At 41.2% G+C, this 25044-nt stretch overlaps 1 protein-coding gene across 3 annotated transcripts; it reads left to right on the top strand.

Moving 5' to 3' along the window:
* The first annotated feature begins 624 nt into the window (after nucleotides 1–624).
* On the top strand, nucleotides 625–24428 carry LOC109571780 (orphan sodium- and chloride-dependent neurotransmitter transporter NTT5-like). 3 transcript variants are annotated; one of them, XM_070771463.1, is made up of 12 exons: nucleotides 625–1317; nucleotides 16204–16602; nucleotides 17022–17179; nucleotides 17354–17477; nucleotides 17652–17827; nucleotides 18031–18141; nucleotides 18308–18549; nucleotides 19912–20098; nucleotides 20482–20683; nucleotides 20801–20960; nucleotides 22048–22210; nucleotides 22446–24428. In XM_070771463.1, the coding sequence occupies exons 2-12, from the start codon at nucleotides 16260–16262 to the stop codon at nucleotides 22725–22727; spliced, it is 2148 nt and encodes a 715-aa protein (XP_070627564.1). In that variant the 5' UTR covers nucleotides 625–1317; nucleotides 16204–16259; the 3' UTR covers nucleotides 22728–24428. The 3 variants fall into 3 exon arrangements, with proteins under 3 accessions (XP_070627564.1, XP_070627565.1, XP_019833860.2); XM_070771464.1 differs by lacking the exon at nucleotides 22048–22210 and having other exon boundaries at nucleotides 22446–22588; XM_019978301.2 differs by lacking the exon at nucleotides 625–1317 and having other exon boundaries at nucleotides 15840–16602.
* Nucleotides 24429–25044: the final 616 nt, after the last annotated feature.

Here is a 25044-nt window from a genome sequence, read left to right as displayed (position 1 = left end):
CTTCTATAAATATCTCAGATGTTCAGTCTTCCTCTCATGAGGCTTCCATTCTTTTGAGAGCCAAATGTCCAGCCCTGAGTTCCTGCCTTTCCTTGCCATGGTAAATTAAATGCTAGATTATTCGACTTGTTTTATCCAAGGATTGACCTTGAGCCAGAAGAAACCCAGGAAATGGTGACTTCAATAAAGATGTAAAGGATATTAATACACTTGCTGATGGGAAGTGGTAACCCTATCATTCGTCTAAAAATTAATTTTCAATAGATTCCAGGACTGTTGTGGACTGTGTATCTGTGAATTGACACACAACCAGCTTGGGGAACTACCAAATTGTATTGCTGAGCCCATCAGGGTCCCATATCTGTTTGGTAAGAGAGACATGGCAGGTTTTACCACAGAGCTATGTCAAATGAATTTGCCTAGTGGATGATAGGGCTTCCCTGGTGGCTCAGACAGTAAAGAATCTGACTGCAATGCAGGAGACTCGGTTTCGATCCCTAGGTCAGGAAGATCCCCTGGAGGAGGAAACGGCAACCCACTCCAGTATTCTTGCTTGGAGAATTCCATGGACAGAGTAGCCTGGACGGCTGCAGTCATGGGGTCGCAAGAGAGTGGGACACTACTGAATGACTAACACACTTGGCTCCTCTGTCCATGGGATTCTCCAGGCAAGAATACTGGAGTGGGTTGCCATTTCCTTCTCCAGCGGATTTTCCCGACCCAGGGATTGAACCCATGTCTCCTGCACTGTAAGCGGATTCTTTACCGCTGAGCCGCCGGGGAACCCCCACAGTGGATGATAACTGAGTATTTCAAAACTTGTGGGAGGGGTGACTCCATAACAGCTGAAGCACTTCTCAAGAGGAGGTGGGGTCAGTCCGTTAGGGACTGGGGATTGGAGGCTGTGGGTCAAGGTTTTGGAGACTTCCGAAGATCCAGGGAATGGGTTTCCCTTAAACGCTCAAGAGATCCCAGGACTTCAAATTGCTTAGGACTCACAGGGAGGTTGTCCCTGTGTAAGTTTCTGTGACAAAAGAAGAAAGAGCGGACATCCTCAACCACTGGAGCGTGGGACCCCTAGGTGAGTCTGGTGAATGGGAAGAGCAGAGATCCCAGATATATCCGGACCTCGGACGTTTCGAGCTCAAGCTTGAAGACTGCAGGGCTGGAAGGGATGTGAACCTCCGGGTCATCACCCATTGGCTCCGGTACCTTGTAGCCCCACCCTCCCACGCTCCTTCCTTCCTGCCGCGCCTGCCCACCCCCCACCCCAATCCAAACGATCCGTCTGCTTCAAGTCCCGTTCTATTGAGTCGGGTAAGGTGGGAATCAGAGAGAGGAGGCAGTCACCGTCTCATGATCAAATAGTCTTGAGTTTTCAGCCTCCTCCTATCTGGGAAACCGGGAGCTCATCCTCCTCTGTACTTACACCCTGCTGCTCCAGTTCCAGTTTGGGGAATAGAACCTGTCGGTGCAGGGAGGATTGAAAAGTAGGGTTTTACCGGATAAACCAAAGGGAGAGGAATGAAGATCTTGGTGTTTTTCTGCCTCCCACTCTAAATCTTTCTCTCCTCACACCACCTGTTGAATGTCCGTTGACACCTAACGTCAAGGATGTTTAAATTGGGAGTATCTCACATTGCTGTAAAGGAAAGTGATTAGAGATAGGCAGACTGATTTCTACAGAGAGTGTTTCTCTACTCTGGGTTCATATTGTCTAAAATTGGGTTTCGTGCACAGTATATGTGATGAGCGGATTTTCTTTTGGATTGTTTTTGGGAATCCCTGTCCGTGTTAGACAAAATGGAGCCCTGTTACTTGGGGAGGGAACCTTACACGTCTTCACTTTTATGCCTCACAAGAGTGGTGTGAGATAAAGATATTGTCATTTTCAAGTTTAATCGGGAACCCTGCAATAAGAGAGGTTCACACAGCAAGTCAGGGGTAAAACCTGAGAAAGATTCTTGTCTTGTGGCCTCTGGCCATTTTATTTTGGAAAATTTCAAACACATATGAAAAAATAATGTAGTGAATTGCTTTGCACTTATCACCCATCTTCAATAATGACCAACTTGCGACAAATATGATTTTCTCTCTCTCCTTCCCCACTACATGCCTCTCCATTGAAAAGTGAAGTCGCTCAGTCATATCGGACTCTTAGCGACCCCATGGACTGCAGCCCACCAGGCTCCTCCGTCCGTGGGATTTTGCAGGCAAGAGTACTGGAGTGGGGTGCCATTGCCTTCTCCATCGGAGAGGACAGAGCCTAATTAGGGGGCCCAATTAGAGGTGTGGCCAGGCTGGACGTAGCCCACTAAGACGCCCCGGATGGAAAGGAAACGTGTCACAGAGTGCCCAGGGTCAGACACAGATCCATGAAGAGGCCCGAGCTAGTCTGGGACAGGACTGTCCTACAAAGCTGTCCCAGCTAGAGGTAACCTTGCATCGGAGGCGGGGCTGGACCCAGAGTGGTCCTAGCAGGGTAAGAGGCTGTGCCCAGAGTGACCCACAAGGGAAGCTCGGCTCAGAGATCGGGCCAGGGGGTTGGCTTGACGGAGCGGACAGGGGTCTCTGGAGTCGGGTTTGCTAATTGTGCCTGGGGGAAGGAGACAGTCTATTTTACCTTCCTTAAGCTGCAATACAATCTTCTGCATTTTCTCCGCGGCATGAAGAAAGGCAACCCGAAAGGACCCTGGAGGGTGGAGGGAGTCCTTGTAGTAAAGACCCTTCCCCAAGGCTGCCAGGCTCGACAGGCCTGGCTGTCAAGCTCCCTCCATTATTTTGAAGCAAATCCCAAATTTATCATTTCACCTGTAGATGTCAGTATATTCTCTAAAAAATAAAAACACTTTTAAAAAACCTGAAAAACTATTATCACACCAAAACCAAATAACAGTAATCCTTTAATATCATTAAATATCCATTCAATATTTAAAATTTTCTGATTGTTTCATAATTTTTTTCTGGTAGCTTTATATTTTTTAACAGATTTATTGAGATATAAGATATATCAATAATTCTTAAACCATACAATCCACTCATTTAAAATCTACAATTCAATGGCTTTTAATATATTCAGAGTTGTGTGTCTATCATTGCAGCTTTTGTACATTTTCATTACCCCCAAAATAAACCCCACACTCCTTAGCCAGCACTGTAACTGTCCCAGCTGGCAACCTCAGCCTTAGATGAACACTAATCTACTTTTTGTCCTGTAGATTTACCTATTCTGCACATTTCATGTAAATGGAATCATGCGATGTATGTAATTCTTTGTGACTGGCTTCTTTCACATAGCATGTTTTCAAATCCACCCATATGTAGCATGTATCGTTACACATTTCTTTTTATTGATGAATGATAGTCCATTGTATGGATATAACACATTTTATTTATCCAATTATCAGTTGATGGGCATTTGGCTTGTTTCCACTTTGGGGCTATTATAATAATAATGCTATTATGAGCATTTATGTAAAAGTGGGTTTTTTTGGTTGGACATATGTTCTTATTTCTGTTGACATATTTAGGAGTGAAATTTCTAGATTATATGCTAACTCTGTGTGTAACTATTTGAGAGACTGTCTCATAACTTTTTAAAAAGTTGGTTTGAATCATTATCCAAATAAAATTTATATGTTGCAATCCATTACTATACCTTTTAAGCATCTTTTAATGTGTAGGCCTCCCTCCCTCTTTTTTCCCCCCTTGAAATGTATTTATTGATAAAACTGGGTTATTTGTCCTGTACAATTTCTGGCCATCTGGAATTTGCTGATTACCTCTTGTGATGTTATTTAATATATTCTTATGTTTCCTGTGTTTCGAGTAAATTGGTAATTAGGTGAAGAAGATTATTACTTCTAGGTTCAATATTCTGGCAAGAATACTTCATGATTGGTTTTATATATTTCAATTAAGAGGACAAAAAAAACCCCTCAAATGCCCAGATGGCTCTCCTTTTGTGGTGTTAGCAGCCATTGATGATCATTGTCTAGATTCGCCTTTCAATGAGAGATAAGATGTGGTATTCTATGTTTATTATTCCTTCTTTTTTTCTTAGTTGGAATAATCCTAGGAAGAGAACTTCATGTCAAACATTCATTACCCTGGCATACACTTTGTACAGGAAAAGCAAAATAAATTTTTATTCTTTTCCTTTATTTACCAGCTTGAAAAATGAGTTCATTGCCTAATATCCTCTGAATATGATCACTGAAATTTTTTATTTTAGTATCTCTCTGAACTCACTGATTTAAACTTATTTGATGTATTTCAGTCCATTGCAGTCATTCTTATTGATGCTCAAATCATCTCATCTTGGACCCATGGGAGTGTCTTCAAGTTGACTCCTGAGTCCTTTTGACAAGACCCGAGTATATATAATATTTCCTTGCTTTCTGGTACTGACTGAATGGTCAATGAAATTAACCTTGAAATTATCTTACATTTTATGGCCCAAATCTGAAATCAGTTATTTTTCCAAGAATACCTAATTTATTTTAATGAAAAATGCTATTTCAGCTCAGTTCAGTTTAGTTCAGTCACTTGGTCGCATCTAACTCTTTGTGACCCCATGAACCGCAGCACGCCAGGCCTCCCTGTCCATCACCAACTCCCAGAGTCCACCCAAACCCATGTCCATCGAGTCAGTGATGCCATCCAACCATTTCATCCTCTGTCGTCCCCTTCTCCTCCTGCCCTCAATCTTTCCCAGCATCAGGGTCTTTTCAAATGAGTCAGTTCTTCGTATCAGGTGACCAAAGTATTGGAGTTTCAGCTTCAGCATCAGTCCTTCCAATGAATATTCAGGACTGATTTCCTTTAGAATGGACTGGTTGGATCTCCATGCAGTCCAAGGGACTCTCAAGAGTCTTTTCCAACACCACAGTTCAAAAACATCAATTCTTTGGCACTCGCATCAGGTGGCCAAAGTATTGGAGTTTCAGCTTCAACATCAGTCCCTCCAGTGAACACCCAGGACTGATCTCCTTTAGGATGGACTGGTTGGATCTCCTTGCAGTCCAATGGTCTCTCAAGAATCTTCTCCAACACCACAGTTCAAAAGCATCAATTCTTTGGCGCTCAGCTTTCTTTATAGTCCAACTCTCACATCCATACATGACTACTGGAAAAACTATAGCCTTGACTAGACGGACCTTTGTTGGCAAAGTAATGTCTCTGCTTTTTAATATGCTATCTAGGTTGGTCATAATTTTCCTTCCAAGGAGCAAGCGTCTTTTAATTTCATGGCTGCACTCAATATCTGCAGTGATTTTGGAGCCCAGAAAAATAAAGCCAGCCTCTGTTTCCCCATCTATTTACCATGATGTGATGGGACAAGAGGCCGTGATCTTAGTTTTCTGAATGTTGAGCTTTAAGCCAACTTTTTCACTCTCCTCTTTCACTTTCATCAAGAGGCTCTTTAGTTCTTCACTTTCTGCCATAAGGGTGGTGTCATCTGCATATCTGAGGTTATTGATATTTCTCCCTGCAACCTTGATTCCAGCTTGTGCTTCCTCTAGCACAGCATTTCTCATGATGTACTCTACATATAAGTTAAATAAGCAGAGTGACAGTATAGAGCCTTGATGTACTCTTTCTCCTATTTAGAGATTACAATTTTGTGCTTGCAGTGTTTGTTGTATTGCATTGATCATTGTTTGTAAGCCATTTTAATAGATACAGGTAAGAAATCCTTTTTTCCCTAAAAATATATAATAAATGCATACTTTTTTTTTTCAATTCAAATTTAGGACTATAGAGTTTTTACTTAGCCTCTTGGATCTTACTTTATATATTTTTTTCTCTATGTGGTTTTAGATTCTCTCTCTTTTTTAAAAATCTCTTTATTTGGCTGCAATAGGTCTCATTTGCAGCATATGGGATCTTTAGTTGCAGAATCTTTGGTTGAGGCACGTGAACCCCTAGTTGCAACATGTGGGATCTAGTTCCCCGATCAGGGACTGAATCCGGGCCCCCCACGCCACATTGGGAGCTTAGAGTCTTAGCCACTGGACCACCAGGGAAATCGCCAGTTGAGGCTCTTGATGTTTGTTTCTCAGTTAGAAGTTGGTTCCCACGTGCCCTCACCCTCATCATTTCCCCAAATTGTCTCTTATCAATTGTCTCTCATCAATTTCCCCATCCCCAGACCTACATGTGTGTTCCCACCTAGGGAGTAGGGCAGGTGGACCTAGACCTGGTGGGTCTAGAGTCTAGGTAGGAAATTGAGCCGAACGTCGTTTTAGGACTCTTTGTGGTAGGGTTTGTACCCATCTAAAATGGAAATGTTCACATGTTCTCTCACTGTGTTAGTGGTCCATGGGCAGCGAGACTAATCCCAGATGTACTCACTGATGGCTCTGTTGTTCCAGTCCCTGTCTTGAGAGGCTTCTGGGCCTGGAGAGAAGAAAATAGCATTTGGAGACAAACAAATCTGTGTTCATGTTATAACATATCCTTAGGTCATTCTCTGAGTCTCTCGGCAAGCTGCTTTTTCTTCTTGTTCTTAGCTTTCTTATGTGTCAAATGGAGATGGTGAAACAATCCCACAGATTTGTTGGGTAAACTCAATGTCTAAGCATAAGGGAATTATCACAAAATTAAAGAGCTAATAGAGATGATAGTATGCTAAGATTATGTAATTTTCTCTAAATCTGTACATTTTTTTTCAGATTTTATACACAGATAACTTTAAGTTACTAGAATGTAAGCTCAAGGTAGGTGGGACTTTTGTTTGTTTACTGCTCTGTCTATAAGGCTTAGAACAGTGTCAGACATGTATTTTTAAGGACAAACGGGCAGTCAAATATTTGTTCAGTGAACAGATTAATCCCAGGAGTTGATGTTTAAGTAGGTAAAAGCAGCTGCCAGTCTAAAAGCCAGAATTTTCCACTTTAAATTTTATTTCTCCCTTAATTAAAAAAAGGAAACCTCTTTAACAACAGTCTGAAGTGATAAACTACAAATATGAAAAGATTTGTTTTTTCCCAAGTATTATATTCACCTTTATGTTGACTTTCTCTTCCTGTGTTCCAGATCCCTTAATTTCTCATTTTCATTCATTAAAAATCTGTTCTAAGGTCAATTTTAAAACTGCAATCTTATCTGATTCCAAGCTGGCTATACCCCGTGCATTCCATTTTTTCCCTTTTTTTTTAATTGTGGAAGAATACACATAATATAAAATTTACCATCTCAACCATTTTTAAGTGTCCAGTTCAGTGGTTAAATACATTCATAATATTGCATAACCATCACCAACATCCATCTGCATAACTTCTTTCATCTTGTGAAACTGAAACTCTGCCCATTAAGCAGTAATTCCTTATTACTCCCTCCCTCTAACCCTAACAATTACCATTCTACAGCTGTCTGTCTCTATGATTTTGACTATTCTAAGTATCTCATACAAGTGGAAACATATAGTCTTTGTCTTTTTGTAGCTGGCTTAGCAATGAACATAACGTCCTCAATGTTCATCCATGCTGTAGTATATGTCACAATTTCCTTCCTTTTTTGAGGCTGAATAATATCCCATTACATGGATATACCACATTTTGTTTACCAATTTATCTGTCAGTGGACATTTGGATTTCTTCCACGTTTAGCTAATGTGAATAATACTGTTATAAATATAAACGTACAAAATTCTCAAGACCCTATTTTCAATTACTTTAGGTATATAGCCAGAAGTGGAATTGTTGGATCATGTGGCAATTTTATTTTTAATTTTTTGCAGAACCTTCATAATATTTTCCAGACAGTAGCTATATCATTTTACATTCCCACCAACAGGGCACAAGGACTCCAGTCATTCCACATCTTTGTCAGCACTTGTTATTTTCTGTTTTTTTTTTTTTTTTTTTTTTAAGTAGCCATTCTCATGGATGTGATATAGTATCTTATTGTAGTTTTGATTTGTATTTCCCTCGGAGCTCAGTTGGTAAAGAATCCACCTCCTGTGCAGGAGTCCACCCTCAGTGCAGGAGACCCGGGTTTGATCCCTACATTGGGAAGATCCCCTGGAGAAGGAAATGGCAACCCACTTTAGTATTCTTGCCTAGGAAATCCCATGGGCAGAGGAGCCTTGCGCACTACAGTCCATGGGGTGGCAAGAGTTGCACACGACTTAGCGACGAAACCACCATTAGTGATGTTGAGCATCTTTCCATGTGCTTCTTGATCATTTATATATCTTCTTTGGCAGAATATTTATTCAAATCCTTTCACCATTTTTAAATGAATTTGTGGTGTTCTCTAGGTGGCTCTAGTGGTAAAAAACCTGCCTGCCAATGCAGGAGACATGGGTTCAATCCCAGGGTTGGGAAGATCCCCTGGAGGAGGGCATGACAACCCACTCCAGTATTCTTGCCTGGAGAATCCCATGGACACAGGAGTCTGGCAGGCTACATCCATTGGGTTGCACAGAGTCAGACACAACTGAAGCGACTTAGCATACACACTGTATATTCTGGATATTGATCCCTTGTCAGACATATGGTTTTGAAAATATTTATTGTGTGGGTTACCTTTTTACTTTATTGGTATTATTTTTTATACACAAAAATTTTTTATGGAGTCCAGTTTATCTACATATAGTTTTATTGCCTGTGCCTTTGGTATCATATCCAAGAAATCAAATCCAGTATCGTGTAAGTTTTGCCCTATGTTTTTTCCTAGTAGTTTTATAATTTCAGATTTTACATTTAGATCTTTGATCCATTTTGAGTTAGTTTTTGTATAGGGTGTTAGGTAAAGGTCCAACTTCATTCTTTTGCATGTGGATATCCAGTTTTTCCAGCGCAAATTATTGAAAATACCCCGTTCTTCTCCCATTGAATGATCTTAGCACCCTTGTCAAAAATCAATTTACTGTATATGTAAGGGTTTTATTTCTGGGTTCTTCATTCTAATCCACTGGTCTATATGTCTATCTTTATGTCAGTACCACACTGTTTTGATCATTGCAGCTTTGTAGTAAAGTTTGAAATCAGGAAGTATGAGTCCTCCAGCTTTATTCTTCTTTTTCAAGATTGTTTTGGCTATTCAGGATCCCTTGAGAGTCCATATGAATTTTAGGATGAATTTTTCTATTTTTATAAAAAAATTTCCTCAAAATTTTAAAGTAAAACTACCATATGATTAAGTGTGCAATAGCATTGTGTCTGAAAATTGTACATAATTTTAAAATATTTTATTGCTAAAAGAATGTTAACCATCATCTTACAGTGCAGGGTTGCCACAAACCTTCAGTTAGAAAAAAATGCAATACCTGCAAAGTGCAATAAAGTGAAACACAATTTTAAAAAAAGAGGTGAAATATCTATACACTGAAATCTATAAAACACTGATGAAAGAAACTGAATAAGATGAAAATAAATGGAAATGTGTCCTGTGTTCATGTATTGAAAGAATTAATATTGTCAAAATGTCCATACTACCCAAAGTAATTTACAGATTAAATGCAATCCCTATCAAAATTCCAGTGATGGTTTTTCATAGAAATAGGAAAAACAATCTTAAAATTTGTACAGAATTGTAAAGGATCTCAAATAGCTACAGCAATCTTGAGCAAGAAGAACAAAGCTGGGGGGCATCACATTTCCTAATGTCAAATTATATTGCAAAGCTATTGTAAATCAAAACAATATTGTACTGGCATAAAGACGGACACCTAGGCCAATGGAACAGAATAGAGAGCCTGGATATAAGGCCACACATATTCAGTCAACTAATCTTAAACAAGTGAAGCGAAAGTTGTTCAGTCATGTCCGACTCTTTGTGACCCCATGGACTATACAGTCCATGGACTTCTCCAGGCCAGAATACTGGAGTGGGTAGCTGTTCCCTTCTCCAGGGGATCTTCCCAACCCAGGGATTGAAGCCAGGTATACCGCATTGCAGGCGGATTCTTTACCAGCTGAGCCACCAGGGAAGCCCGAGAATACTGGAATGGGTAGACTATCCCTTCTCCAAGGGATCTTCCCATCCTAGGAATTGAACCAGGTTCTCCCTTATTGCAGGCGGATCCTTTACCAGCTGAGCTACCAGGGAATCCCCAATCTTAAACAAAGGATCCCAGAATACACAGTGGGAAAAGGATATTCTGTTCAATAAATGGTTCTGGAAAAACTGGATTCTCACATGCAAAAGAAAGAAATAAGACCCTTATCTAACCCCATACAAAACAATTCTGTGTTGTTTGAAGACCAGAGGCCATAAAACTCCTAGAACTAATGATTTGGAGGGAGGGAGTTATGATACCAAAAACACAGGACAAAAGCAAGAACAACTGCATTAAATTTAAAAGTTTCTCCTCAGCAAATGAAACAAAAAAATACAAAGGCATCCTATGAAATGGGAGAAAATATTTGCAAACCATGTATCCATAAGGTATTAACATTCAAAATATACTAAGGAACTCATACAACTTTGGCAAAAAAAAAAATCCAACTTCAAAAATAAACATTTTTTCCAAGAAGACATAGAAATGGCCGCCGATAGTTTTATGAAAAGGTGCTCAAAATCACTAATCAGGGAAATGCGAGTCAAAAGTACAATGAGATATCACCTTACGTCTGTTAATGTGGCTATTATCAAAAAGTCGCAAGATAACAAGTGTTGGCAAGGATGTGGAGAAAAAGGAACCCTTATACCCTGTTGGTAGAAATGTAACTTGGAACAGCCACTATGGAAAACAGGATGACAGTTCCTCAAAAAATTAAGAATAGAGCTACCATATGATCCAGCGATCCCAATTCTGGGTATACATTGAAAGGAAATGAAATCAGAATGTTGAAGAGATATCGGCACTCTCACATTCATTGCAGCGTTCACCTCAACAGCCAGGAAATGGAAACAACCAAGTGTCCACAGTGGTTTAGTGGGGTAAAGAAAATGTATTAATAGCACACACATGTACACACACATACGTGTGCACCCTGGAATATTATTGACCTTAAGGAAACTACCATTTGTGACCACGCGAACCTCATGGACATTGTGCTGTGTGCTGTGCTCAATCTTATCTGACTCTTTTGCAACCTTACGGTACTATAGCCTACCAGGCTCCTCTGTCCATGGATTTTCCAGGCAAGAATACTAGAGTATTTGCCATTTCCTTCTGCAGGGGATCTCCTCAACCCAGGGATTGCACCTGCGTCTCCTGAGTCTTCTGTATTGGCAGGCAGATTCTTTACCGCTGACCCACGGGGGAAGCCCTCATGAACATTAACCAAGTGAAATAAGCCAGGCACAGAGAGATAAATACTGCATGATCTCACTTATATGTGGAATCTAAAAAAGTCTAACTCACACAAAGAGAAGAAGAGTGATTACAGGGGCAGAGGGAAGGAGGAAAAGAAGTTGTTGGTCAAAGAGAACAAACTTTCAATTATAAAATGAGTAAGTTCTCCATGTACAGCACGATGACTTTACAGTTAATGATGTATTGTAAATCTGAAATTTACTAAGAAAGTAGATCTTAAGTATTCTTACCACACTCACAAAATTAATGGTGTGAGGTGAGAGACGTTAATTAACTTCATTGTAGTAATCATTTCACAATGTACACATATATCAAAACATCACATGTATACCATAAATATACATAATTTAAAGATATATATATACATGTATTTACATATGTATATATTTATTTGGCTACACTGGGTCTTAGCTGCAGCACAGGGGATCTTTAGTTGCGGCATGTGGGTTCTAGTTCCCTGACCAAAGATTGAACCTGGACCCACCGCACTGGGAGCATGAAGTTTAGCTATTGGACCACCAGAGAAGCCCCTACAATTTTTACTTGTCAATCATACCTCCTTAAAGCTGGAAAAATAATAAAAAATTTTAAAATAAGTCTGTGTAATAATTCCATCATCTGGGTCATCTCAGGGTTGACATCTATTGTCTTTTCCCTTGGGAAATGGTCAGATTTGTGCGTGTGTGTGTGTGTGTGTGTGTATGTGTGTGTAAGTGCTGAGTTATGTTGGATTGTATCCTGGAAAATTTGAATATTATGTCTTGAGACTCAAGATCCTGTTAATATCCTCTGGAGAATGTTGAATTTGTTTGCTTATTTTGTTTTAACAGACCATCAACCTGGTTGAGTTCAGATGGAAAATTTTGTCATATCTTCTATGGGTGTGGTTAGTGTTAGTTCAATTTTCACAGCCTTTGTGATGCTATTTGGGTTAGCATGTGCCACCCCAGGGTTAGTCTGTGGCTTGGGAAGTTGTCTCTACACTGTTCGGTTTTCAAAGCCTTGCTGTGCTTCTTTGCATTCGTTCCATACTTGTGTAGTTCAGAGGTGAGCCTCCAGGTTGTGAAGGGGAAATTGGTATTTCCTCCATCCTATTTGGGGGGAGGAGTAGGCATAGGAGCTCCTTTTCCTGGTCCTTGAGAAATAGGAGATTTCTCCTGGAGTTTTTTTTATTTAGTGCTTGTTGTACAGTTCTATGATTTGGCTTATTCTTGGACCGGAGACAAAGGAGGGAAAAAATGTGTGACACTCATTCTCTCCATTATAAGTCATTGTTCAAGTTAAATACCCATTCTGACTGCTGCTATTTACTTTTCAAAGTCCTCAGGTAGTTGCTTTTTATATTCTATCCAGAGATTTTAGCTAATTAGTGAGGATTGGTTATATATCGTTAGCTTACTCCACCTTGGCCAGTAACAGACGGTGTCTCTTCATTATTTTTGACACTTTATTCCTCTATATAAATTGTAGAGACTTCCCTGGTGGCCTGGTGGTTAAGATTGTACTTCCAATGCAGGGGGTGTGAGTTTGATCCCTGGTCAGGGAACTAAGATCCCATATGCCGCCTGGCACAGCCAAATAAATATAGAGTAAAATCTTTGCTAGCTTTCGTGGAAAAAAAAAAAAAGTTTATATTTTGATTGGAATTGCATTGAATCTATAAATTTGGGGGAGAAATTCCATGCTGAGTATTTATGCCCATGAACATAGAATATTTCTGCTTTTATTTAAGACGTTTAATGTTGTTTATATTTACTTCTTGATGTCATAAAGTTTTTGTTGCTACTGTGCTATCTTTCTTTTTAAAATCCACTTTCTGTTTATTGTTTTGTATAGAAATCCAGCTTTTTCCCCAAACGTTTATTTTTAGATAAACTTTTATTGAAGTATCACATATTAAGGCATGTGCAAATCATAATTATGGCTAGATAAATTGTCACAACGTGAACATGCTATCCTGACTTCTGATACCATAAATTTGTTTTGCCTGTTCTTATAAATAGAATTATATAGTATGTACTCTTCTGGGCCTGGCTTCCTTCATTCAAAAGATTTTTGAGATTCATCCAGATTGTTGCACATACCTGTAATTAACTCTTTACTGTTGTCTCCTCCTTATATGAATATACTCTCACTTATTAATTCTACTGTTGAAAGATATTTGAGCTGTTCTCAGGTTTTGGCCGGAGAAGGCAATGGCACCCCACTCCAGTACTCTTGCCTGGAAAATCCCATGGATGGAGGAGCCTGGTAGGCTGCAGTCCATGGGGTCGCTAGGAGTGGGACATGACTGAGCGACTTCACTTTCACTTTTCACTTTCATGCATTGGAGAAGGAAATAGCAACGCACTCCAGTGTTCTTGCCTGGAGAATCCCAGGGATGGGGGAGCCTGGTGGGCTGCCGTCTATGGGGTCGCACAGAGTCGGACACGACTGAAGCGACTTAGCAGCAGCAGGTTTGGCAGTTATGAATATTGCAGCTATGAGCATTCTTGGATGTGGTTTTTGGCGCACTTATGTACACATTTCTGTTAGATAATCACTTTGAAAAGGGTGATAACGTATGAGAATATTTAAAGTATGTGGGTACATTCAACTAGTTTTCTGAAGTGGCTGTAGCGATCTGTGTTCCTACCAGCAGTGTATATGAGTTCCAGAAGTTTCTACACATGCCATTATTTGGTTTAATCAGTCTTTTTCATGTTTGCTTGTCTAGTGGATATATAGTGGTATCTTATTGTGGTGTCCTTCAAAATATTTTATTGTGAAAAAATTCTTAAGCATACAGAAATGTTCAAAGATTTATACAGTGACCATCCATATACCCATCAACCTAGATTCTACAGTTAACATATTACCTTACTTGATTTATCACATATACACCCATCTGTTCTCATTTATGGTTTTAAATTACATTTTCTTATTGATGAATGAAGTTGAGCATTGAGTATCTTTTCCTCTTTCTTGGCCATTTGTATATCTTCTTTGATAATATGCCTGTTTGAGCTTTCTGTTTCCTTCCCTCCACTTTTTCCCTCCCTGCCTTTTGTTATTTATTTGTGGGTATTTTTCTAAAAATAAATTTTAGAGGAAAAACATGCCCTTTTTGATTATGTATTTTGTTGCTGTAACAATAACTACAAACTTAGTGGCTTAACACAACATGAATGTATTATCTTACAGTTCTGCAGGTCAGAAATCTGAAATCAGTTTCACTGAACTAAAAGCAAGTTGTCAGCAGGCCTGTGTTCTTTACATAGGACCTAAGCTTTGCCATTTCCTAGCCTTTTCCACATACTAGGATTCATCTACATTCCTTGAATCATGACTCCTTTCTACATATTCAAAGGATATCACTCCAATTTCTGCTTCTGCTATCCTATTTCCTTTTGTGATTTGGAACCTGCTATCTCCTTCTTTCCCTTACAAGGACCCAGTAATTACATTGTGTCCATCATGAGTAAGTGGAGTGAAGTTGCTCAGTCATGTCCGACTCATTGCAACCCCGTGGACTGTAGCCCGCCAGGATCCTCTGTCCATGGGATTCTCCAAGCAAGAATACTGGAGTGGGTTGCCATTTCCTTCTCCAGGAATTGCCATTTCTCTTACCTATGTGTCTATCATAGATAATCCCAAATAATCTCCCCGTTTCAAGATCCATAATTTAATCACATAGAAATGTGAGGTAACATATTGGCAGGTTCCAGGCATTAGGATGTGGATATCCTGGAAGAGGGCATGATTCTGTCCATCATGTACGTTGCAGATATCTTCTGTGACTTGTCTGTGTTTACTCAATTAATGGTAACTTTTGATTGAAAGACACTTCTATTTTTAATTTTGTCCAATATGTCAAACTTTTCCTTTATGACTAGTGCTTTTTGTGCACTACTGTCTAAGAAATCTGTGCCTACCCTCAAGTCATACAGGTATTCTCCTGGGGTTTTCATCTTAAATCTTGTTGTTTTACCTTTTATATAACTACAGTCTGCTGTGAATATATTTTTTTTTAATGTGTGAAGTTGAGGAGGCCGAGGTTCATTTATTTCTGTATAGATATCCAATTGCGCAAGCAACTAGTCATTTATTGAAAGCAGTGTCCTTTCTCTACAGCTTTGCAGTGCCATCTTTGTTGTGAATCAGGTGTCTGTATATGTGTGAGTGTGTTTCTGAGCTCTCCCACTGGTATCCAGAGAATTTTCTGTGATAATGGAAATTATTATATCTGTCCTTCTAATATGGTATCCATGTGTCTACTAAGCATTTGATATGTGGCAGTATGACTGAGGAACTAAATTGTTAATGTTACTTAGTTTTAATTTAGATAGTCCCTGGCTAGTAGTTATCACACTGGACAGCGTAGCATATTACTCCATTGATTTATTTGTGCCGTAGATCCTTCTATCAATACCATACTCTTTTAATGACTATATCTTTATAGTTAGTCTTTCCATTTTTTCTTCTCCATCAAGATTGTGTTAACCAGTTTAGGCTTTTCATATACACTTCAGAATTCGCTTGTTGATTTTCTCAAAGACCCTGATGTGATTTTAATAAGAACTGTATTGAATCTATAGATCAAATTGGGCAACATGGATGTTGTTAGACTACTGAGACTTCCAATTCATGAGCATGTTAGGGCTTCTTTATTCTCTCAACAACATTTTATAGTTTGTGTGTGTGTGTGTAAAGGTCTTGCTTATTTTTCGTTATAAAATTATTCCTCATAAAATTATTTTAAGCCTTTTGGTATTGTAGATGGTATTGTTTTAAGTTATTATTTCCTAGAGCTCTTTTCTAGAGTGGAGACTCCATATTCTTACCACATAAGGATAAGAAGGTTGGGGAGGCCTCAGGGGTTTTTTGCAGGATTAATCTCATCTTCCCTTTAGCTCATAAACCTAAAGTCTGCAGTTCTTAATGTCCTTAAGGTCAACGAGGAAGAAGGCCCCATCCCTGCAGAAGCAGGAATTAGAGTTCACCCAGGATGACAACTGTTAATGAAGACACGGAGTCTCAGGAAGAGAAATCTCAGCTGTCTGTACCTTCAACTTCCATATCCCTCACTGCTACTACCTCAGCTTACCAGTTAGTGTCCGAGATACCTACTGAGGAGAGCCAGAAGTTTGACCTGTCAGCACATGTTTGGTCTGATGAAGATAATGAAGACATACTGGAGACCCCAAACAAAGATGGGCCAAAGTATGAAGCTCCCCATGAACGGCCAATCTGGGCCAATAAAACTGAGTATCTCCTGGCCCAGGTGGGCTTCTCTGTGGGGCTGAGCACCATCTGGCGCTTTCCTTATCTGTGTTTTCACAATGGAGGTGGTAAGCCTGGGGACCAGAAATCATGGACCCACAAGGGGGTGAGGAGCCAGAGACCTGTCCTGGCTACTCTGGGATCCCTGAGATATGTAGGGGCTGAAGATTTGGGAAACTGACCTAGGCAGGGGCCAGGTACCTGAACCCCTGGAACCTTGGGAGGGTGGGAGCAGGATATCTGAATACTTAGTTTCATAAGAACGGTGAAGCTAGAGGCCTGGGTCAAGGCGAGAGAGACTAGGTATCTTGGTCTTCCAGGAATTGGGGTCTAGACACCTGGGACTGTGAGGGATGTGGAAGCAGTTGACCCTTGATGCCTGTGGCCCTGAGGGAGGTCACTGGTGGGGAACATGTCTTCCTGGACCTATGAAGAAGTCCAGGCCAGATGGCTGGTTCTGAGAGCTCCTCCTTGAATCCCTGCACAGGCAGTTTTCTCATCATCTACATCCTGATGATGTTTTTGGTTGGGATTCCTCTCCTCTTCCTGGAGATGGCAGCTGGTCAGAGGATGCGTCAGGGCAGCATTGGTGTGTGGAAGGTCATCAGCCCCTGGATTGGTGGTGTAGGGTATACAAGCTTCATGGTGAGGAGCCCTGGGCTGCCGAGGCCTACCCTTGACACCCCATCCCCATCCTAACCCTCATCCTGGAATGGGTCCCATGACTTCGCTTCCAAGGGTGAAGTCTGTTCGGTTCCCCAGCTCTCCCTCCGGCTAGCCTACCTTTTTCTCATCTCCAGAACTCTTCATGGTCCCTAGGTGTGCATCATCGTGGGCTTGTACTACAGTGTGCTCATGGCATGGAATCTCTTCTATTTGGTTCAGTCTTTCCAGTCTCCACTACCTTGGTTATTGTGCCCCCTATCAAAGAATTCCAGTATTGGTGAGAAGTGAGGGAAGAAAAGGGTAAATGGGAGGGCTGAGAGGACAGAGGAATGAAGTAGGAAAAGGATCCTTGGGAGAATACGATGAAATGGGACTGGAAGGAGTGGGTGGATGTGAAGAAGGGGGAGGCACACCTGGCCTTGCAGTTTCCTCCATGGCCAGTTCACCTCAGATTCTGAATGCGCACGGACCAGCCCCACCACATACTTCTGGTACCGGAAGGTATTGAAGGCCACAGATGAAATTGAGATAGATGGGAAACCAGTCATGCATTTGAGTGCCTCTGTCCTTGTGATCTGGTTAATCATCTGCATCTCCATGATCAAAGGGCCAAAGTCCACTGGGAAGGTGAGCTACCCTCTGACTTACTAATACGGTGGACTTCCTTCTATCTGAGATCCCCTAATATTCTCCTAACTTGATGCCTATACATCTCCAACTTCTCATTCCCTCTAATCTGACCTCCCTCTGATTCCCAATAGCCTTTGATCTTACTCTACAGACTTCTGCCTCTGCTGAACTTTTCTTTGTGAATCATACTTCCTACTCAGATGCTGTATATCTCAGTACTCCTTCCCTACATCATCCTTTTCTCTCTTCTTATCCGGAGTCTCACGATGAAAGGCGCATATTTTGGCCTCAAGAATTTGTTGGCTGCCAAGGTAAGGCATCACCCACTCTTTAAGTCTCTTATCCAAATAGTAGGGTTAATAGTCTGATAGAAACCCTCCTAGCTCCCTCTTTCACTCCCTTCTCATCTTCTGTTTCCATCATGGCTTGTCTCTCCCCTCTATGTATCCCCATTTACATGGTACTTTTCCTTCCCAGGTACCAGCCCTGTACTCTGTGGAAGTGTGGCGCCGAACAGGAAACCAGCTCTTTTTGTCCTTGGGCCCCGGCTTTGGCAGCTTCACAGCAATCAGCTCGTATATCCCTCGGTCCAATAACTGTGTCATTGATGCCTATGCTGTGGCTTTTCTCAACTTGCTTGTTTCACTGACTACCACAGTGTTTGTATTTGCTGTAATGGGCCACTTGGCCACAAAAAACAACGAAAAATGTTACTTGATGTGAGCCCAATCTTTCATATGGAGATCATCACAAAAACCAGTCTTAGAAATAGCCCACACAACTCCAGTCTAGGCTCCCATCACTCAAGGAAGTTGGCTGTCAATATGGGGTCCTCCAATTGGAGCATCCTAAACCTTAGAAACACCTGAATCCTACCACCTCTGTCTCTTTCAGAGATGCTTTTCTAAACTAGGAAATTCCCAAAGTTGGAAGTTTTCAAAAGTGTGTTCACCCCATTCTTAACTGGAGGCTGCCATGGACAAATTAGAGGATACTTTCAGCTGAACCATTAGACAAAAAAAGGTCCTGCTGCACCAGGGTCCCCATAGCCTGTTTTTTATAGCCATAGTCCCCATTTTCTTCTCCTATAATGTTCATTCCAAAAATGCTCGTCAGACGTTTATAAAAACATCTCCTATCTACCAGCCCCTGTGTTGAGCTCTGTCAGCACAGACAATGGTAAACTAGACTACCATCCCTGACTTCAAGAAAATGAGGAAGCAAATAGTAAACAGATAATCACAAACTAGATGAGGACTAGTGGTAGGGATGATGAATGGACACAGAGGAGGGAGCTACTAACTGGGAGAAGTCAGAGAAGGTTTCCTGGTAGAGGCAATCCTGAGCTGAGTTTGTTTCCTGACAAGTAATCACTGGGAGTGTTCTTTCAAGTGTTTCGAATTCACAGACCCGTTTATAAAAACATGCTATTTTTTAAAAAATTGGCCTATACCGTACTACTTTTCTGCAGTTTGTTGCTTTGCCCTCATAAGAGATCATGAACAGATTTCCATGGGAGTATATAGTACAGTGAGCTGAGTCAGGATTTGGAGGAATTTGCCAAGTGGAGAATGTTTAGGGGGTAGAATTGGGGTACACTAAGTGCGGATAGAATAGGATAGTTCTAAGCAGAGAGAACATCAGGGACCAAGACACTAAGACAATCGAGAGAGCATGGCAAGTTGAAAAAGGCTTAGTAATTGAGGACAGCTGAAGTACAGAAGGTTGAGAGAGTTGTGAGTAAAGAAGTTGAAGAGGCAAAGCAGGTCAAGAAAGCTGGGAAGCCATAACATTATCCTGAGATTGTCCAGTAGGAGGTAAAAATCTGAAAACCCTCAATGGTACTGTAGGAAAGACCCCTCCAAGAGTCTGCCTCAGTCAGAAATTCTCTGGCCTCACACAAACATTTCTGTGATTATGAAAATAGGTGTCATGCAGGATCCTGGATACCTAGGATTCAGTGCAGGCCCTACTTTAATCAAATCAAAAACTTTAGTAATTTCCCTCTTCATCTAGAGGCTGAGGGAGGAGGTTATCATCAAAGGCCAAATGGTTCTATATAATTCTACTCCTGTCCCCAGGAATGCTGAAAAAGTGATGGATCTGGTCACTGCCCAGGTCCTGCCGCCTGAGGCCCACCCTCCAGACAGTCTGTACCATGATCCGAGCGCCATCTACCCCAAGTGGCTCAACAACCTCCCTGAACACATCAAAAGCAGAATCCTACCCAATTTGACCGATTGCGACTTATCTAAGGAATTGAATAAGGTAGGTAGGGGGTTGGGGATAGGGCTGTAGAGTTCCCCTTAAAGCCCCCAGAGCACCAGAAACTTCCACATTGCTTAGATGTCTGTAGAATTCGGAAAGGCAATTCTCAGAAGCATCTTGGACAACCAAGATTCATAGTATCCTTTTGTGATAAGGCAGTTGTAGCCTTTGTAGCACAAAGCACTAGAATTCATATAAGCTTCTTTACCCCAACCCCAAAGAGTTGCTAGACCAGGAGGAAATCTTCATGCCTCAAGGCCAAATGAGTATAATAATAGCCATGAACAGGGCTACAGATAGTTTTCTAGGGGAGAGGATGGAAACAGAGTTAGGGCTCCCCAGACTGAGCTCAGAGCCCTCACCGTTCTTTCCTTCATTCACAGGTTATGATCGGTCCAGGTGTGGTCATTGTGACGTTTAGTGACATCGTCTCTTTGTTTTCTGGACCCACCTTCTGGTCCATCGTTACCTTCCTGTTGCTGGTGAACCTGGGGCTGAGCACTGTGATAGGAATCATACAAGGCATCATCACTCCTCTCCAGGATACCTTCTCTTCCCTCAGGGAGCATTCAAAGCTGCTCACAGGTACTCGGACCTATGACTCTACTCCCACCTATGGCCATCATTTACTGTAACCCCAATGGGACTTACACAGCACAAGTTCGGTACTGATCTTGATTTATATCTGATGTTTCTCTCCAGTGGGTGTCTGTGTGCCTATGTTCCTGGGCAGCCTCCTTTTTGTGAGGCCCTCCGGCAGCTACTATGTGAACCTGCTGGATGACTACTGGGTATCTCTGCCCCTTTTCTTCATCGTCATCTTGGAGACCATCGCCATGGCCTGGATCTATGGGGCCAGGAGGTGATGTCCCAATCCTAGGATTTCCTGCCACACAACTAAGAGTCCCTTTTGCTCTCACTGCCAGGCTCTTATCACAGGGCATATGGAGAGATCCCAAGAGGGTGGGAAAAAAGAAGAGCATGCTGGTTCCAGGGGAATATCAATATAAAGAGGGAAAGTGGCGAGCAGTCTAGATCAAGTCCTAGGGGCTCCTGAGCTCTTCTTTCAACCAGGGTAGTGTGGACATCTGAAATGTGTAATCCCTTGCTTCTGAAAGCTTGCTCTGTGGATCAGTGGCATTGGCAGCACCTGGAAGCTTATCAGAGATGCAGACCCTCGGGCTCCACCCCAGACCTTTGGATCTGTATCTGTGTTTTAACAGGAACCCCAAGTGATTCATATGCACACTACCATTTGAGAGGCCCCGTGTAATCCAAGGGTGGCCATGTTTATAGGTGACAGTGACTCTTGGCATCAGTTTGTTCATTCATGCAACCAGTCACTCTCAAATATTTCTTAGAGCCTCCTATGTGCCAGGCAGGCCTTGTGGTGAGTACTGGGGGATACTGAGATAAATTAAATTTAGTTTCTGCTCTCAGAGTCCAAGGAGAAAGACATATCCTTGAGCAGGATGGAGGCAACTGAGGGCACTCTAGAAACACAGATTTTTATCTAAAGAAGATCGAAGAGTCAGTCAAGGAGAGGATGCATGAATAGAATATAGAAAGATGAAGGAGAAGTTTGTCAAGGGAGAGAAAGAGAGAAGGGTGTTCTAAGCAGAAGGAACCTGAATTGTATGTATTGGGATTAAGAAGGTTCACCAAAGAAAGCTGGATGTGTGGGCTTAAAGAACCTACTTTCAGAAAGTTGGGCTTTTATCCTGAAGGGTGATGGAGCAGAGAGATTTAAAAGAAAAACCCTGGGATGGGACAGAAACCAGACTGAAAGTGGATGAATTAGTGGCAAGAAGGCTGGTTGTGGAGGTGTGAACAGAAAGGTTTAAGAAATGTTAAGGGTTTTCTCCCAGGTTAGGTTTGGACTGACCCCCACACCAAGGCTGGGTAAGGCTTGAATGGGCCTCCCAAAGTCTTGTGACCCTTCCTCCCAGGTTCCTTACAGACCTGAGTATCATGATGGGCCACCCCATCTCCCCCATCTATCGTTGGCTGTGGTGTTTTCTGTCTCCATTTGTGCTGCTAGTCCTGTTTTTAAGCACCCTGATTCACCTGTCTGTGAAGGAGATCACCTACTTGGCCTGGGACTCAAGAATTGTGAGCCTCCCTCCCCAGACCCCCCTAAGGAGTGGACATGAGACTTTTCAGTCCACTTTTTTTCCTCCCCACTCCCACTCCTAAATCCACTCTTACAACTAGGACACACTCATCTGATTCCCTGGGGATTCATTTATTTAGTCTGTGGCCTTGGTTTGTCTCCTATCCCTACCCTCTTCAGCCTTCCACTTCAGAGAACCTGGGCATTCTAAACCTTCTTCCCTTTTCTCCATAGTCACATGAGGTGACCCGAATTTATCCATCATGGGCTAAAGCCTTGCTTATATTCCTCGTCGTCATCACCGTCCTGCCTGTCCCTGTCTACTTCTTCTACACCGTCATCATTCGGGTGGCTTCTCCTGTCTCCATGAGCCACAATACGGCCATAATAACCTTCCAACCTGAAGCTAAGGGGGACTCACCGAAGGTTGGTCCACGGCTTCAGGTGAGGCAAAAAAGACAAAAGATTATTAAAATGGATAAACCAAAAACAGAGGGAAAACTTTCTTTCCTGTGAATAATTCCTATTGGAAATAAAGACTTGGTTCATTTGGCACAACATCACTCCTTTATCAAGGTGGAACTCTCTGGTTGGCAACTTGTATTAGAAGAGGCAAATGCAGAAACTGCTAATGTAACTGGACCCAAATACTAGTTTTCCTGGACTGGCAGAGTTTTTCTGGCCTGATAGGGATTAACATTAGCAGTCATTCCCTGTGTTTCCCATACTTTCCCTCACCAGACCTATAACAATGGTGTTCTTGACTTCTGGTATTTGGTTAATGGTAAATGCTGATGCTACTTCTCCTAGGCTACTTTCCTCTTGGAATTGGTGTATAAGGTCTGGTCCCTATGAAATCAGGGCAAAAATAATCCTGGTAAATTAATCAGTTCAGTGAAACTTTACTTTTGTCATAAAGAAAATCCCAGTTTCCAGTATTGCCTCCCATTGATTGTTAAATTCAAATGCTAGAACCCCAGGTTCTCTCTTCCTGGTTCTTCCTATAAGTACATTAGGCTAAATAGAGTAGAGTCACTGATTATGGCAAAGTAGTTAACTGTCTGCTAATTGGTGACCTTGTCAATATCTTTTAAATACCAAGGGGCTTAAACTTCACAACATTGTATTTTCTACTAAGGTGGTCTGGGAGTTTGGAAGAAGGATATTTGGCAGGGAATGAGGGGGACAGTAGAGGCTGACTGCAGAAACTGAAGAAAACCCAAGGAGGACTCATTTTGGGCAACGTGACAAAAAAATAAGACAAAACACACTTTATTACAAGACACCTAAATGTAGCATAAAATATATCAACCATCCTCTTCAAATGTGTAAATGAGCTTAGAATAAATTAGAAGAAATCTTTAAGAGGCCAAAAATGATTTCTAAACTTGAATTAAGATAGGTAAGGTAGTAAAGCTAGTGATCACTTTGGGGGAATTGCCACTGTCTGGTAAGTTAGGGATTTTGATTTCAAAGGCTAGGTGAAGACAAAGCCTTGGTTCCATGAAAGAAAAAGAAACCCCTGTACATAGAAAGCTTAAGGACTGTACTCTCTGTGAAAGAGTTAAATAACAATAAAATGCATATGTCTGTTGCTGTCTTTGATAGGAGAGAAATAGTTTAGTTTTTGAGAATTTGTAACTCTTACGTGGAATTTTGGTTCAAATTCACACAACTGGCATAATCTGAAAAATCCAAGTTGGGATGAGCATAAAAGGTGTCTGGTGGATAGCACCTTGCCCCAGCACCTGTCATAAGTACATATAAATAATCTCGGGGAAACACAACTTCTACCAGGCTTCACAGGATTCCCACCAATAAACTACCAATGAACATGGGATAACAAAAAGAAATCACAAAATACACAAGGAAATGAGGCACCCTAAAGGGAGGATTAGCATCAACAATGAGCAGAATCAGACCTGCAAAAACCTTATATATCAGAATTATCAAGTATATAATATAGAATAAATGTGCTGAATATATTTAAAGACAAAAAGAAAGAGTTGAAACTAAGAATGAGGAGCAAGAGATTCTCAGAAATGATCAGGGTATTTGAAAAAGGACCAAAAAGAACTTTTAGAAATGAAAAAATCGTTTGGATTTAAAACATCAATGGGTAGGTTAAACAACAAATTAAAAAACTAAGAAGAGAGACAAATCTAAAGAGAGCATAATGATGTAGCACAGAGAAACCATGGCATTAAAAATATGAGTTTAAACCTAAGTGTCCATTGACAGGTGAATGGATAAAGATGTGGTACATATATACAATGGAATATTACTCATCCATAAAAAGGAATGGAACTGGGTCATTTGTAGAGATGTGGATGAACCTAGAGTCTGCCATACACAAGGAAGTAAGTCAGAAAGAGAAAAACAAATATCCTATATTAATACACATATGTGGAATCCAGAAAAATGGTACAGATAAACCTAGTTCCAGGGCAGGAATAGAGAAGCAGACAGAGAATGGACATGTGGACATACAGGGGAAGGTGGGATGAATTGGAGGATTGGGTTTGACATAAATACACTACTGTGTGTAAAGTAGATAGCTAATGGGAACCTGTGGTATAGCACAGGGAGCTGCTCAGCTTGATGCTCTATGGTGACCTAGATGGGTGGGACTGGGTGTGGGGGGAGATTCCAAGAGGGGGGGGATATATGTATGCATATAACTGATACATATAGCTGATTTATGTCATTGTGAAGCAGAAACACAACATTGTGAAGCAATTATATTCCAATAAAAACAATATGAATTTAAAAGACATGGAGGATAATGGGACAAAGTTCAACACACCTCTAATAGGAATTCCAAAAAGAGACC

The sequence above is a fragment of the Bos indicus genome, chromosome 18 (genome assembly GCF_029378745.1).
Source record: "Bos indicus isolate NIAB-ARS_2022 breed Sahiwal x Tharparkar chromosome 18, NIAB-ARS_B.indTharparkar_mat_pri_1.0, whole genome shotgun sequence".
NCBI classification, from domain to species: domain Eukaryota; kingdom Metazoa; phylum Chordata; class Mammalia; order Artiodactyla; family Bovidae; genus Bos; species Bos indicus.
This window is presented reverse-complemented; position numbering and strand designations above follow the sequence as displayed.

What these genes read in the sequence shown, in the direction of transcription:
- LOC109571780 (XM_070771463.1), top strand. Translation starts at nt 16,260, where the DNA reads ATGACAACTGTTAATGAAGACACGGAGTCTCAGGAAGAGAAATCTCAG. An exon ending in TAGGGTATACAAGCTTCATG is followed by an intron (nt 17,180 to 17,353) that starts GTGAGGAGCCCT and finishes CATGGTCCCTAG; the next exon opens with GTGTGCATCATCGTGGGCTT. An exon ending in GCATTCAAAGCTGCTCACAG is followed by an intron (nt 20,684 to 20,800) that starts GTACTCGGACCT and finishes GTTTCTCTCCAG; the next exon opens with TGGGTGTCTGTGTGCCTATG.